The sequence below is a fragment of the Merops nubicus genome, unplaced genomic scaffold (genome assembly GCF_000691845.1).
Source record: "Merops nubicus isolate BGI_N331 unplaced genomic scaffold, ASM69184v1 scaffold16610, whole genome shotgun sequence".
In the NCBI taxonomy this organism is placed as follows: Eukaryota; Metazoa; Chordata; class Aves; order Coraciiformes; family Meropidae; genus Merops; species Merops nubicus.
In genome coordinates this window covers 1,699-15,608 of record NW_008582332.1, presented here as the reverse complement: position 1 = coordinate 15,608, position 13,910 = coordinate 1,699, and the positions used below count along the sequence as shown (strand labels likewise).

The following is a 13,910-nucleotide window of genomic DNA, read 5'->3' as shown; positions in this document are numbered from 1 at the left end:
CAGCAGGAAATCTGGCTCCCGATAACCAAAGAGTTTGAAATCCCCCTCAAACCGTGCGTAGAGGCGCCTGATGTCCCTCTTGCTAACGCCCGAAAAGTATCTCTCCACTTTTGTTCTGTTGTACACGGTTATGCCCGGCGGAATCGTCGGGTACGACACCAGGTGGTCGATGCCGGCTGCTTTCAGGATAAACGGGGCGTCGTCCTCCAGGGTCTCGTGGTGTCCGATCACGCTGTAGGGGATCTCACAGGGGGCACAGAGTTCCACGTACGTTACCCAGTGAATGATGTGGTCGCCGAACTGGAGGTCCAGCCAGCGGTGGTTTGGGTCCCCCAGGTAGCGCACAAAGTCCTCGAACTGCAGCCCCCTGGTCTCCGTGCGGTTCCTGCGGTACTTGCGAATGATGCCGGGAGCGATCTCGTGCCGGTACCACGGTTCAAAACGAGGGTTGTGCACAAACTTGTCCTTAAATGCAGAAATGAGTCTTTCAAATGGATCTCTAACAATAAAAAACTTGAAGTATAAATTCAGTCTGAACAGAGGAAGGGGAAAAAAAAAAAAAGAAATTAAAAAATTAAGGAAAGTGTTTATTAAAGTGTTTAAAGTATGTTCAGCACAGACTTACAAAATGCCAAACTCTGACCACAAACACAGCAATATGAATGTTAGACCCCTTGCACAGTCTGTCAATATTATAACCAATAGGACTAGAAAGAATTTAGTTTTACTAACAGTTTTTTGTATATGATACAAAGTGGAAATAGTTCATCCTAGTTTTCACATTTAATTTAAACTGGAGGAGCTTAGTTTATCTTAATCCATATAAACAGGAGACAAAAGATGCTGAAAGCTCCGAGTTAAAGATTATTTTTCATGCCTTGTGATTAAGCTCAAGAAGGAAAATTCACAAAGACATGGGAAAAGTGGCTTGGTGGAGCTAAATGCATAGAGGGCTGCATTTTTCACTGGCAGGTTTCACTGGCAGGTAGTTAGACAAATCACTGCTTAAGTGAAAAAAATACATTCTGGTATTTTATTTGATGTTTTGTCAAGCTTTCAGAAATGGCTGAGATTATTATTTTAATGAGATCAGTTTCCAACAATTTCACATTTTGTTTCGATACTACTGGAGCTGCAGTATATATCTGTAGGAGTAGTAAATTGAAAATAAAGTTTACTTCAGTGAACAGCAGAGAAAGCAGATTTAGAGCCCAGTCCTCACTCAGAAAAGCAGACGGACTCCTTCCAGCCTCAACAGACACTTGAATCAGTCTTCAGGTTCTCCTGGCTTACTCCTAACCAGGCAGGCCTACAGGTCAGCTCACAAGATCAACAGATCCACATCATCCCCCTCTCTACTCCTAAAGTCTGTGACATTTTATTTCAGAATTCCCAATCAAACTCATGCTATCCCATCTCCAGCACGACTACTGCAGTGGGCTGACTGCAACAACCTGAATCCTAATGGCACTTAAATAGCCCAGCTCTAGCTCATCCCACAGGTGAACAGTTAGCAGGGCTGTTCACAGGGACAGAGAAGGGATTCACATTCCCAAAACCACGGTGACAGTATTTTGTCTTGTGCACTCTTAACACGATCAAGTGACCAAGACTTCCACAGACACAGCTGTGATAAATGTATCGGTGCTACTGAATGCAACAAGCCTACTCATAGGTGACACCACATCTATAAGGGGCTGACTCTTCAGAATGGCTTAATACACCCAAAAAACATACAAGCACAAGCTTTCAGGTGCCCACTGTCATCTTTTGTCCTGTTCTCTCCATGCTGCCACCTCTTAACATGAATTATATATGGCATAGGCTCTAGTAGAGATGACAGCAGTCAAAAAATCTAGCCAAAGTAATTTAGAAGGCTCTACTGCAGCAAAGTACTTTTTCTGCTCTGAGAAGAACCAGAAGCACCCTGACAGGAAGATGCAGTGGTTCAGCTGAGCAAACCATACTCGCAGGCTAAGGAGCACTAATGGTTTAAACCTAACCAGCTCAATCCCAGTAAGTAAATCTGCCTGCAATGACAACCTCAAATGTAGGGAGTAAGAGTTACTGTGCAAGACATCAAGGTGGACCTTCCAACTAAACCTTCCCTTCTGAGTGTCTACTCAGAAAACCACACTGAACTACAGAAACCCCCTATATCCAGAGGGAGCTGGTTGGCTCACCTAACTATAGCACCAATTACACTGGTCTTCTCCTTCAAAGCCAGTAGGGAGGTAGTCACAGCAACACCCACGAGGATATCAGAATAGTGCCACAATAGCACTATTCTGCTAAAGAATAAAAGCAGTGGAGCAGAACCCCCACTGTCCTCAATTCCAGATAAAGACTTTAACTGTACTGTTGCTTGCCCATAACACTACTGACTCCAAACCTCTTTCACACCCCTGAGAAGCCACCTCTTACCGTTTCTTAATTTCAGAGTCACTGAAGGAGGACAAGCGTGGAAGGCCGTTCTTCTCATGATCATGTACTATATTTTCTGGGATCTCTTCTATGGAAGAAAATGCTCCTACACAAATAAAAAAGAGAGCAAATGAATCTTCCAAGAGGGGGGGGGGGAAAAAAAAAAGTACAAGCAAGAACACGTGCATTTGGCTGACAAGCTTTTTGTTTTATCTTTCTCTTTTCTGTATTTTTAGCATATATGGTTACTTTGCATAAACTGTTAAATGGTGAGACACTCTGATTGCAAAGCTGAGAACTTTTAAAATTCTTTAGGCTATGTGACATCAAGGTCTAAGACCAAATGGCCTCAAACCTCCCAGAAAAGCTTATTATGCAAATTTCATCAGCTATTATGTCTAAGCCTGTAACTTCCCACCTCAGTGTCTCCATTCTCTTTCCCTCTACCCACATATAAAAATGGAGGAAGAGTGAGGATTAACTCCAAAGAAGGAACCAGCTCTTTGGCTGAGTTTCTACCACCAAAAAAATAAATGCTGTGGGCTGCTTTTGGAGCTGGTTCAACACAAAAGCACTTTGCTGTCAGGATCCATGAAGTTCTTTTAATGACTATGTTGTGCTGAAACAAAAATTCAATCATACAGGACTGCACAGATTAAAAAGTACTAAACTTAATAATAGAAAGCCTCCAGATACTAATTTCTGCAAGTATGTAAGCTGACAAGACAAATAATGTCACTAAATTCCAATGCATATATTTTAAGATCCTGATCCTGGAAGTTTTTATGGCCTTGAGAGATCTCTCATGTTGGCTCCTTAGGTGTGTAAGCACAACAGCAGTATTTCAGAGTACCAACCTGAAACAAGAACAGGGTGCTACAAAACAAGCTTTTTAGGTGAAAGCCCCTACGGCCTTCCCTGTTCCAGAACTGCGTTGAGTACTACACATCCCTCAGCTTCTCAGTCTTTTTTTTTTTTTGAGGGGTGGTGGTTATATTTTAATTTCATTTTTCTAGTTATAATTTTTGCTACTCTAGGTGAATTACATGTGAACAACAGATGCCAGATTAGACAGCCTCAGAAAGTGAAACCTTGCATTCATCCAGAGCAGAGATTCAGTACAAGCAGTAGCAGAGTTAGCTCCTCCACAGTGCCACGGCTGTGTTTCTCCATCCTGCACCTCCAAACACCACTTAGGTATTTGGACATCAAGTATTCCCCCTCAAGTATCAGTCCTGCCTAATAAAACTACCCAAAAAAGAAGAAGTTAGGTCAACTGCAGCAGCAGTCTTCAGCAGCAGACACCAGTACACTGGCAGCTCAAGGCAGAACAAGACCATTGTTCTGGGGGAAACAATTTTCTATCATTATCCAACATGCCAGAACTAGGAAGCTCAAAGTGACAGGTCCTCTGCTAGTAAGACATGAGCCACCCTCTATTCAGTGCAGCAAATACATTCCTGCCTGTCCTGAGCTACTCTTTGCACATTATCTCTGCTAAGCTCTGATAAGAGCAAGTACTTGTAATGCTCTCACATAGCTCCCTGTGTATTACCTTCTCAGAGGAGACATCCTCCTCGCTACAGAAGTTTTGCTGAGGGGCAGGCACATTTCTTTTGCCAATTTGTGACCATTTCTTCCTGAGTTTGCAAACTAGTTCACACAAGGTAAAGAAAACATAACAACACAAGCGCAGAGCTGGCTGTTTGCAGAGTGCCTCTAACAAGAAAGCTGGGTTTACAATGTTCAGGGTTTGCACACACCTTGGTGAGCTATGCCACCTGCAAAAACACAGGAGAACCTCAACTCACCTGACTCCATGCTGCAAATTCACAGCCCTGCTGCACAGACAGGCAGGAGGGTCTCATATCAAACAAGTGTGTGTTGCATTAAATAATCCCATGTGCAGCTCATGTGTGCAGGTAGTGGTACAGTAGAAAACCTCGAGGAAATGAGTTATTTTTATTGGCATACTAGTCTAAGAAGAGGATGATAGGCTATGGACACACGTGCAGCGTTCACCTAGTATATAGTTTTTCATACACACTAGCCCCTCTATTCCTTCTTCTCTAGTCTTTTATAGCACACCTTTCTTGGCCAAACTATTGCCTTAAGCACCTCAGAATCTTTCTAACTCCTACAGTCACTCACTGGTATCACATACACGATTTCAACAGTACAGACCACCAGCATCTGCCAAGTTTCAACTAGCCTTCTTCATGGCTAAAAAATCCTACTTAAAAGTCAGTGGCCTCAAGTCAGAAATTTTGCTATTTTGTTTCTTAGGGAATTGTGATACCTTGTAATTTACTTGTTTTGAATTCTATAAATGAGTGCCATCCCTTCAAAGACAGCAAATCTACCTACCACATGCACATGGGTACTCCTTCATAACTCAGATCACTTTTGAGCAAAGTAATAATATTTATTTTCGCAGAAAGAACAGGTGTATTTTCTTTAAATGAGATGTTTCTCAAGGACTACAAGCAACTGTGAAGAATAAAAGGCTGAAATTAAGTATCAGTGTACAGAAAAGCAGCAAGAACCCATTTTTGTGTTGTCCCAACTGGACCAGTGCTGTTCTTTCCTCCCCAGAGAAACCCACGTGCCCACAGCAGAGCAGATACCATTTAAAACGATCAAGACTTTTTTCCACTGAGTGTTGCCCACTTTTGGCGTCTGACAAAACAGGATCTTGTGCTTGTCACACACAAATATTCGGTCCAAGACGAATTTGGAAACTGCAGTGTGAGAGAGATTTCTCAATGCAGTGTCTCTGCAGACATTCCTGAGAAGCTCAAGTCTTTCCATATGAACCAGGGCTTGGTGGATCAGGTTTCCAGAAAAAGCTTTTCCCGTTGGCTTTATGAAATGCAAAGGGGAAAGAAAAAAAAAAAGTGTAAGAATTTAGTTCTCAGATCAAATATTGATGTATAAACATCTCCAAAATGTGCACCCTAATGACTCCCAGATTTATGATCAAAACACTATTATGTACTAACTAAAGGACATTTCCTTCCTGTGGTGCTGCTGTACACATTGGTTGGACTCCAGTCATCATGTCGTAGACCGTAGCAAGCTTTCAATACAACATTCTGCTGCAGAGCAACAGGGTCTTATCTGTGTGGATAAAACACACCTTGAACAAATACGGGAACTCCCACAAAGCTTCAACAGCCAGTAAGAAAGCCTCTGAGGGGCTGGGACAGGAATTTCAGCAGAAATAAAGGTTTAATTTCTGAGAAGATACGGCCTAGTCATGCTGACCCATCTGGCTAGGAAAAAAGAATTTAGAATAGAAGTCCTGTGTTGTTTTCTAGCACCTGTAGGCACCCAGTGTTTCCATTTATCCAAGCTGCAACCAAATTAAGTGGAAAAAAATTCACACGTTTGGCATCAGCACTTACTGTGACAAATAAGAGAAGTAGGCAGGATTCCTCCCCCCAAAAATGGATAAACTGTTTGATATGTCTCAGTGTTCTGAGACTAAGACAAGAACCATGACCACCTCTGCCTCATGATCAGTGGAGAAGAGAGAAAAAAGGAGCTTGTCTGATTAACAGGTGATGGGAAATTTTAAATTTCTCTGGACAAATCTTCTCCCTTCCACTAATTGATTTGCATAGCTGGCAATCCCTCCTATCAATACAGACTAGGGGACCTACTGATTGAGAGCAGGCCTGCAGAGAAGGACTTGGGGATATCAATGACTGAAAAATTGGCCATGTGCCAGCAATGGGTACGTGCAGCTCAGAAAGCCACTGGTATCCTGGGCTGCATAAAAAAAAGCATGGCCAGCAGGTCAAGGGAGGTGATTCTGCTCCTTGCTCCACTCTGGTGAGACCCTGCCTGGAGCACTGTGTTCAGCTCTGAAGTCCTCAGTACAAGAAAGACATGGACCTGTTAGAGTGAGTGCAGCAGAGAACCATGAAATCAGCCAGAGGGCTGAAGCATGTCTCTTGTGAGGAAGGGCCAAGAGAATTGGGGTTGCTCAGCCTGGAGAAGAAAAGGATCCAGGGAGACCTTATCACCGTCTTTCAATGCTTGCAAAGGGTTTGTAAGGAAGACAGAGAGGCTTTTTACTAGGGCCTGTAGTGACAGAACAAGGGGTAATGGTTTTAAACTGAAAGAGCATAGGTCTAGATCACATGTATGGAAGAATTTTTTTCCTATGAGAGTGGCAAGACACTAGAAGAGGTTGCCTGGAGAACTTGTGGATACCCCAACACTGCAAGTGTTCACGGTCAGGCTGGATGGGGCTTTGAGCAACTGGGTCTAGTGGCAGGTCTCGCTGCCCTAACCACAGCAAACAGGCTTAGCTAGATATGTTCAAAGGTCCTTCCCAAGCCAAACCACCCTGTGATGCTGTGATTTTAGGTACAGTGTCCAAGCCAAGGACAAATGGAAAAGGAACAATTTTCTTTTTTGTCCCAATACTCCATAAGGAAAAAACCTCATTCTGCTTTTTCTGTTTGCTGCTCTTCTCCAATATCCCCTGGTCAGAATGTAATCTCAGCAGCCTGACAGATTGTTTATCTGTCAAAACAATTCCTTTTGCATGCAACCAGGATTAATATGACTGCTTTGTGTTTCATGCTGTCAGGAAGTCAAGAAGGAATAGTTTTAGATCCATAAACCTTATTATCCCCCTCTTCCATACAAGTAAAGGAAGATACTAAAACTCACTGCATAGATCTGCCAGCCTTCCACTGAACTAAGTGTTTCTCCCAAGTATTTTGAGGATAACTTCAATTTCAGGTTTCTTTACATACAAAACCAAAGTGTTATGTTTATAGAGAAGTCTACCTTCCATGCTGCATCACAAAAATATTCTAAACATAAGACAACTTATGCAACCAATGGAAAAAAATTTACCTTAGCCTACCATACAACTAGTCTGAAATTTACATTTGCATAAGGGATTTTCAGTTTCTTTATAAATTCACAAGTACCACATTTGTTCTGCTCCATTGCTCAAAGCACAGAACTATGCATCTAAAGGGTCAGTCAGTATTGAATACTATTGTGTTCATGTTCTACTTTGTAAAAACACCGAGATGTGAAGCACAAAGAGCACAAAATATGGAACAGAAACAGAGACCTGATAAAAAGAATCAGAGAAACTGGGCAGAGAACTAAGAGAACAGACAAGACACAGGCTTGTCCTCAAGAATGATGACCCTGAAGGATATGGCAAGGCAGAATACAGGTAATCCAAAATTAGGCCGTTATATTAAAAAGGCTAGCAAAAATGACTGTCCTGACTCGATAAAGGACTACTGTAACCATCTTCTCCTAGAAATGCAAACACATTAAGTCGAATCACTGGGATGAAACAAGACAGCAGGTTACCATAACAAACTAGCTTTGTGAAGCTAAAATGAATTCTGTTGGCTCTATCTAAATAGAACAGTCTGAATAAATCACTCCTGTCTAGCAATTCCTTTTAACAACGGGAAGCCCTCCCTTAATCTCTTTATTTTCTCCCACTCTTTAATATTTGTAACCCTTATCTCAACCACTAGTATGCACCTGGAATTCTTCAGGCCAATGTTTTTGTGCTGGCACATGTACCTCCTCCACTTTTGTCACAGCTGTCAGTATCAATGGCTCTTGCTTGGCACTGTAGCCTAAAGAAGGAAGAGAGATAAGAGCATTACAGAAGGTGGGGGAAAGGCAACTATTTCTGCTTCACGAGTAACACAACTGAACATCACTTTCTGTATTAAGCTTACAAAACACTAGGATTTGTTTCCAAATGGGAAGGCACTAGAAAAGATATGAGATTGACTAGGGGTACTTTAAAGGATGTCCTCTGTGGGAACTCTGGATGCAACTTCAGCTGAGTTTTATCAAAACATGTTATCTTTTGTTTTGGTCTTTTTTAGAGACATAGAAATCATAAATCCAAATACCATGACTGGAAGACAACTGAGTTTAACTATATGGACTTAACATCATAAAATTTTTATTTTTCAGTAAGCTTCCAAAAGCACCTTCAAATAAAAGCCTTAATCTATCTGGTTTCTCCCTCCTCTTAAGACAGGTTTCCTCTGCAAATTCTTAGAGATTATCAGAAGTGGTGTCATTAAGGACCACCTTTTATTTATCTGGTGCTCTAACTAAACACCTCTAAACAGCAATAAATACAAGAACCCCTCTTCTTTTATTACTGGACTGATGACCTTCCTTAGAGAATGCCACAACAAAAGAACAAACCCGGCTGACACTTCTGGTCTTTTTTTAATGACTTTGGGGCAGTTAATAATTTCAGACCAAATTCAAGTATGCAAGGGAAGAAGCCACCTTTGCATCTTTTGCAACTGGTACGCTACAGGAAAACTGAAAAATAACACAAGGCTGTAGCTTTACTTTACATGTTGCAGAAAGATCAAAACTAATTTGAAGCAGCTTTCACTAACCACAAAGCAAGAAGAACATCATTTCTCCCTGAAAAATTATTTCCATCCACATTAGACTGCTTCATAGAGTTTCTTCTATGAATAATTTTTCTTCATCTGCATTCACAGTGGCTTACTGTTTTATGGTTGAGGAAATGTGTGTACTGCCTATGTCCTTTTCTTAAGAGAGTATTCTACACTGGCTACACTGGATTTTAACAAAGGGCACACATGGAAAAATTCAAACTGAAACCAGCGTAAGCATCCAAGCAATCAGATACAGTAAATATTGTTATGCACAGACTTACTTCACAGTATCCTTCTGTAAAATCAAAGTAATGCAAACAGCTGAAAGAGCAGTTAAAGTATCTTTCATTCTTACTGGGCAAATGCATGCCTGCAGATGCTACTAGAGATGATGGACAGGAACTTGCTCCTTCTCACTGAGGAGTTTCTACTACTCATGCACCCAAGGCATCAGTGAAAGGCTTAAACAAAAGAACACCAATTCACTGAGCATCACTAATAAGGATCCAAATAAAGAAAATTCCTGACAAGCCACATTTCATTAAGTCTAAATAGTGCTCCTCTCCCAGGTTGGCCATCCTACTTAGACTTTCTCCAAAATTCTGTTGGTATATTCAAATTACTTCCCTTCATCACACCCAGTACAAACACTGGCATCTCCAACACGTACATACATTTAATTAGTCATGAATTTGCAGGACTGGAGCTTAAGAAATGACACCATCTTCTGCTCAGAGAACTATTCAAAGTGAAAAGAAGAACGAGCAGACATTTAAAAAAATAGGAAAAAAGGAAAAAAATTGCCAAGCTACAATAAGAAAAAGGAAGTAATTGCAAAGCATGTTCACTCCAGTAAAATTAGCCCCGTACTTTTTTTTTTTTTTTAATTATATTTTAATCCTCTTCACAGAAATCTGATGGAAAGAACCACTCAAAGAATATCTGACCTGGGAAACAAGAGTTGGCATAGAATGAAATACTGTCAGATTTAACTCTTTAACATAAGACCAGCTTCCTTGCAGATGCAGTAGGGCTCAAAAACAGCTGGGCCCAAGGAAAGCTGTTAGCCCACAGTCTCATATGCAACACTTGCTGAATAACCTCCACACAGAGGTATGTTATTTTAAAAAGTATACCTAATATATCAGTCCACTACCAAGTCACTGAAACAAATGGCACTAGCGATGTCAGCACTTCAAAAGTTACTCATTCTTGCATATTTTAGGAAGATACAAAGATACATCTCTCTTAGGACTGTGAGGTCTCTTCACCCTAAACTCTGTACAAGGGCTTTGTAACAGTAGCTCCTCAGCAGAGAGAAAACTGTAACATGCTGTGTGGTGTCATCAAATGGCTTAAATTCCTCATCAGCTTAATACCATCTGGGCTACTTAAGCTAAGCAAAAGCCCATAAGCTGTTTGTCAGTCAAACAGCAGAGGATAGAACTGAATGCAAGAAGCAGAGCAGAGGAAGCTAGGCTAAGTGCACTGCAAATGAAATAAAACTTCCCACAAGTTTTACATAACACTGCAGCCACAGGACAAGCAGTCACAAGTGGACAGAAACTAGTATCATGTGAAATAAACTCTTTAATTCCTTGTGAAACTCCTTTGTTTTTAAAGTGGTAATTGTGCTCTCTTGTTGTGCACATGACTTCTAGATCAAGATACTGAAACCAAGTGCTTGAAAAAGCAGACCTCACTGCCAAACATGATCCCTTCTGTTCTTAACCACAAAAACAAAAAGACAGGGTTTAGTTTTTCAGACTTCCACCAAGAGATGCAGAAACTGACTATCAGCACAGTCAATTCTAGAATTTTAGCTGTTCTATTCTCAATCCTACTGAGGAAGCAGTAACACGACAAGAACCACTTTGTACAGAAAGAGTATTTGTGTGAAGGACTATTCAGTTTCTGTTTCAATTTTCGCATCAAACGTTAAAGTTGAACTTACCATCTGGGTCTTTAAAAGTCAACGTGATAAACTTGCTAGCAACCATGAACATGAATATCACCCAAAAGCATGCAGCTAGCAGCAGCCACTGGTGGTGCATGTTGTCAGACACGAGCCATATAAAGTTGTTGCTTCCTGTTTCAAAGAGGAAAGATTGACAGATCAATTATTTTTGTTCCAGTTTAGAAAAACGCGTTTCATAACCAAAACAACAAAACTGTAATATGTATGCGTGTCATAAAACGTAGCAGGATATTTCACCTCTTACTTTTTTGTCCTTTTGGCTTTTAGCTAAGGTTAAGGCTGAGGTGATGCAACCACCAGCTGCTCTCATAAAGGAAGCTTCCACTCCTCCTTCACCCCTGCATACACATTCCCTGTCCTCCCCTTGCCCGCAGTGCTGGCAATAGCACTGCTGGCCTGACTGCTCAAGGGCACTGACCTGCCAAACCTCCAATTCATTTAAAGTTCAGTTTGGTTTTTGATTTAACTTTGCAAGATGGCTCACTGTAGGAAAGGGAGGGAGAATGAAGAAAGCTCTCCTCTCAGTGGTAGCTGACCAGCAGATCAACCAAGCTCTAACATTAACAGTATTCTTTGTTATCCAAAGTCAGCTCCTAACACGTAACACAGACTCCTTCCCTCCCCAGCCTACACCAATTACAGGCTGGAAACTACTGAACACCAAGCCTAACTTGACACAATAGTTAAATGTATTAACCTATCTTTTGATTTTGTCACTTTTATTGCCAGTGATGCATCAACCACAGCTTCTGGAAGACTTTTTCTATTGCCATCGTGCCAAGCAGAATCCACATAAATAGCAAAAAAGGGTTTCCCTGCTTTTTTTCTGTAGCTGCATGCCTGCACGTAAGCCTCACAGACAAGACTTACCCAGGGGTGCAGGAAAGGCCACCCAAACAATTGAGGTGGCAGATTTAATGAGCAAAGGAACCACAGGTACTGACTGAATCCAACAGAGCAAGGATGAGGATACTGCATTATTTTGCAAACACATGGTGCCTGCCCTACCTCACAGTTTCTAAGCTTGCTGCAGTGCTCTGAACACTTCTAGCTCGACTTTAGAAACTGTAATCCAAATAAATTATTTTTTATGGTTAAAAGTTCAAATGCAACACAAGGAAACCAGTTACAAAAAAAAAAACCCCAAAACATTAAAGTCCCCAGCTATTAAGAGAAACGTAACATTTTAAGCTACATCTTTCACTGAATTTCCAGCTTCTAATGGGCAATGTGCCGAGTGAAGCACTGAGACTGACAGCGAGTATCTGTGAAAGTTACATTGCAGAATTTAAGCTTCCATAACTTAAAAAAAAAACAAAAACAAAAACAAAAACCAAAACAAAAACCAAACAAGCCAAAAAAACCACAAGACCAAACATTACTGTCTACATACCAAAACCTGAGACTCCTCAGGCTTGAATATTTATCCTGCAAAAATAAAGCACCACTGTCTGAGTTCTTCCTGGAGAGATAAGACATCTGGGGGCCAGGTGCTGGAAAGTTCAAACCTAAGGATCCTTTTGAGGATACACAACACAACTTCAGAACACTTAACCAAAGAGGATCTAATACAAAACCCTCATACAATGAGATCCTCTCAACAATCCTGTAAGGTTTGTGCTTGTAGCCTCGGGAAGAACAAAAACCTGAAAGCACCCATGTAACTAGGAACAGCATCAAACTCAGTCCTGAAGTAGCCACGTGCAACTTCAATGAGAGTCACCTCTGCGTGGTTTGTGATCACACTTTCTATACAGCCCCTTGAGTGAGTTGCTAGGAAGTAAAAGAGATGTCCCCATTCTTAAAATCATTCTAGTTAATAAAAAGTTTGCTTAGAAGTATTAAGTGTTTTGGTCATATACCAATATTTGACCTTCTTAATTCCCACAAAGCATAAATAGCAGAAATAAACCTGGCTTTGACATTGTTTCAGTATGTCCACCTGCAACAACAGTACTACTGCTACAGGAGGTGACTGCTTTTCCAATTAGTTTTTGCCTTCCAGCAAAGCAAATGTTGCCAGGAAGCCTTCTCATGGCAGCTGACACAAGTGAAATGTCTTCTGCTACATTGAAAGCCTGTGCAGGCAAGGAGTTCAAAACAGATCTGGGATGCAAGGATGTAAGTGAAATGGGTGAGAGGAGGAAAAGAACAGAGTATCTCCAACTGGAAAAAAAAGCCACAGCCTTTAGGTAGCATGGCATTGTTCAGGCCTATTTTTATTTTCTCAGTGCAATATTTTTCAATTTGGCTTCTCAGAGGTCCTTTTTTTCCTTCTTTTATGATGTCATTTTCAAGTACTTCTAAAATCACTGCATTTAGGTAAAAAGATGCATCAACTATCTTTTAGACAATTACAGGTGCTGTGACCTCCATGAAGACTGTTTATCATCTCTCATTTTCTGATGCAATTCCCTGGGTACCAACTGAGCATGCAATGTCCAAGACATGTTACTCTTCAATATCAAAGACTGTTGGCCAGGAAAGGCAAACAACACAGCATGAATTCCCCAGCACTGAGCTCCTTCCAGCTAAGTGATTCAAAAGTTACTCTCTCCTCCTACCATTGCATCAGCGCAAAATTAGCTGTAAGATTCATGCTGAAAACCACCAGGTCTCAAAGGTCCTCAGGTTTCAGTATGGCACAACATCCATCATCTCCCATTTAGCTCAATGAAATGTATCCGCTTTGCTTTCAGACATCACAATAATTAGTGATTAGGAATACTAATTCAGAAATAATTAGGAAAACTTTCCAGCTCTCACAGGCGAGAGGAGTGCAGAACAGATGCCAGGACACAAAATGTAGCAATACTTTTACTTTTTGCACAGCTCTGCGTCCAACATTCAAAATATAATTGAACCTGTCTTCAAGGCAGTAGACTGACAGAAGCTTGCAGAGAACATTCTGCAGGAGGAAAGCCTAGAACTATTAGCTGTGGATATTTCAGAGGTATAACAAATGGTCTGGGCTACATCCTTCTGTCTAACCCAACGTATTTGCTCTACATAAAGAATGGTAGAAAGGGTGTCTAATATCTGTAGCAACCCTGCTATCCTGCCCACTTTTATGATGGTGA

At 41.1% G+C, this 13,910-nt stretch overlaps 1 protein-coding gene across 1 annotated transcript; it reads right to left on the bottom strand.

Moving 5' to 3' along the window:
• Positions 1-4: 4 nt before the first annotated feature.
• Positions 5-10,935, bottom strand: CHST10 (carbohydrate sulfotransferase 10; the record flags this gene model as incomplete). The annotated part of the gene is made up of 5 exons (XM_008937480.1): positions 10,807-10,935; positions 7,957-8,054; positions 5,052-5,286; positions 2,425-2,530; positions 5-532 (listed from the first exon to the last, which is right to left on the bottom strand). Coding segments are annotated over exons 1-5 (1,067 nt in total), but the record flags the coding sequence as incomplete, so codon positions are not given.
• Between the last annotated feature and the right edge of the window lie 2,975 nt (positions 10,936-13,910).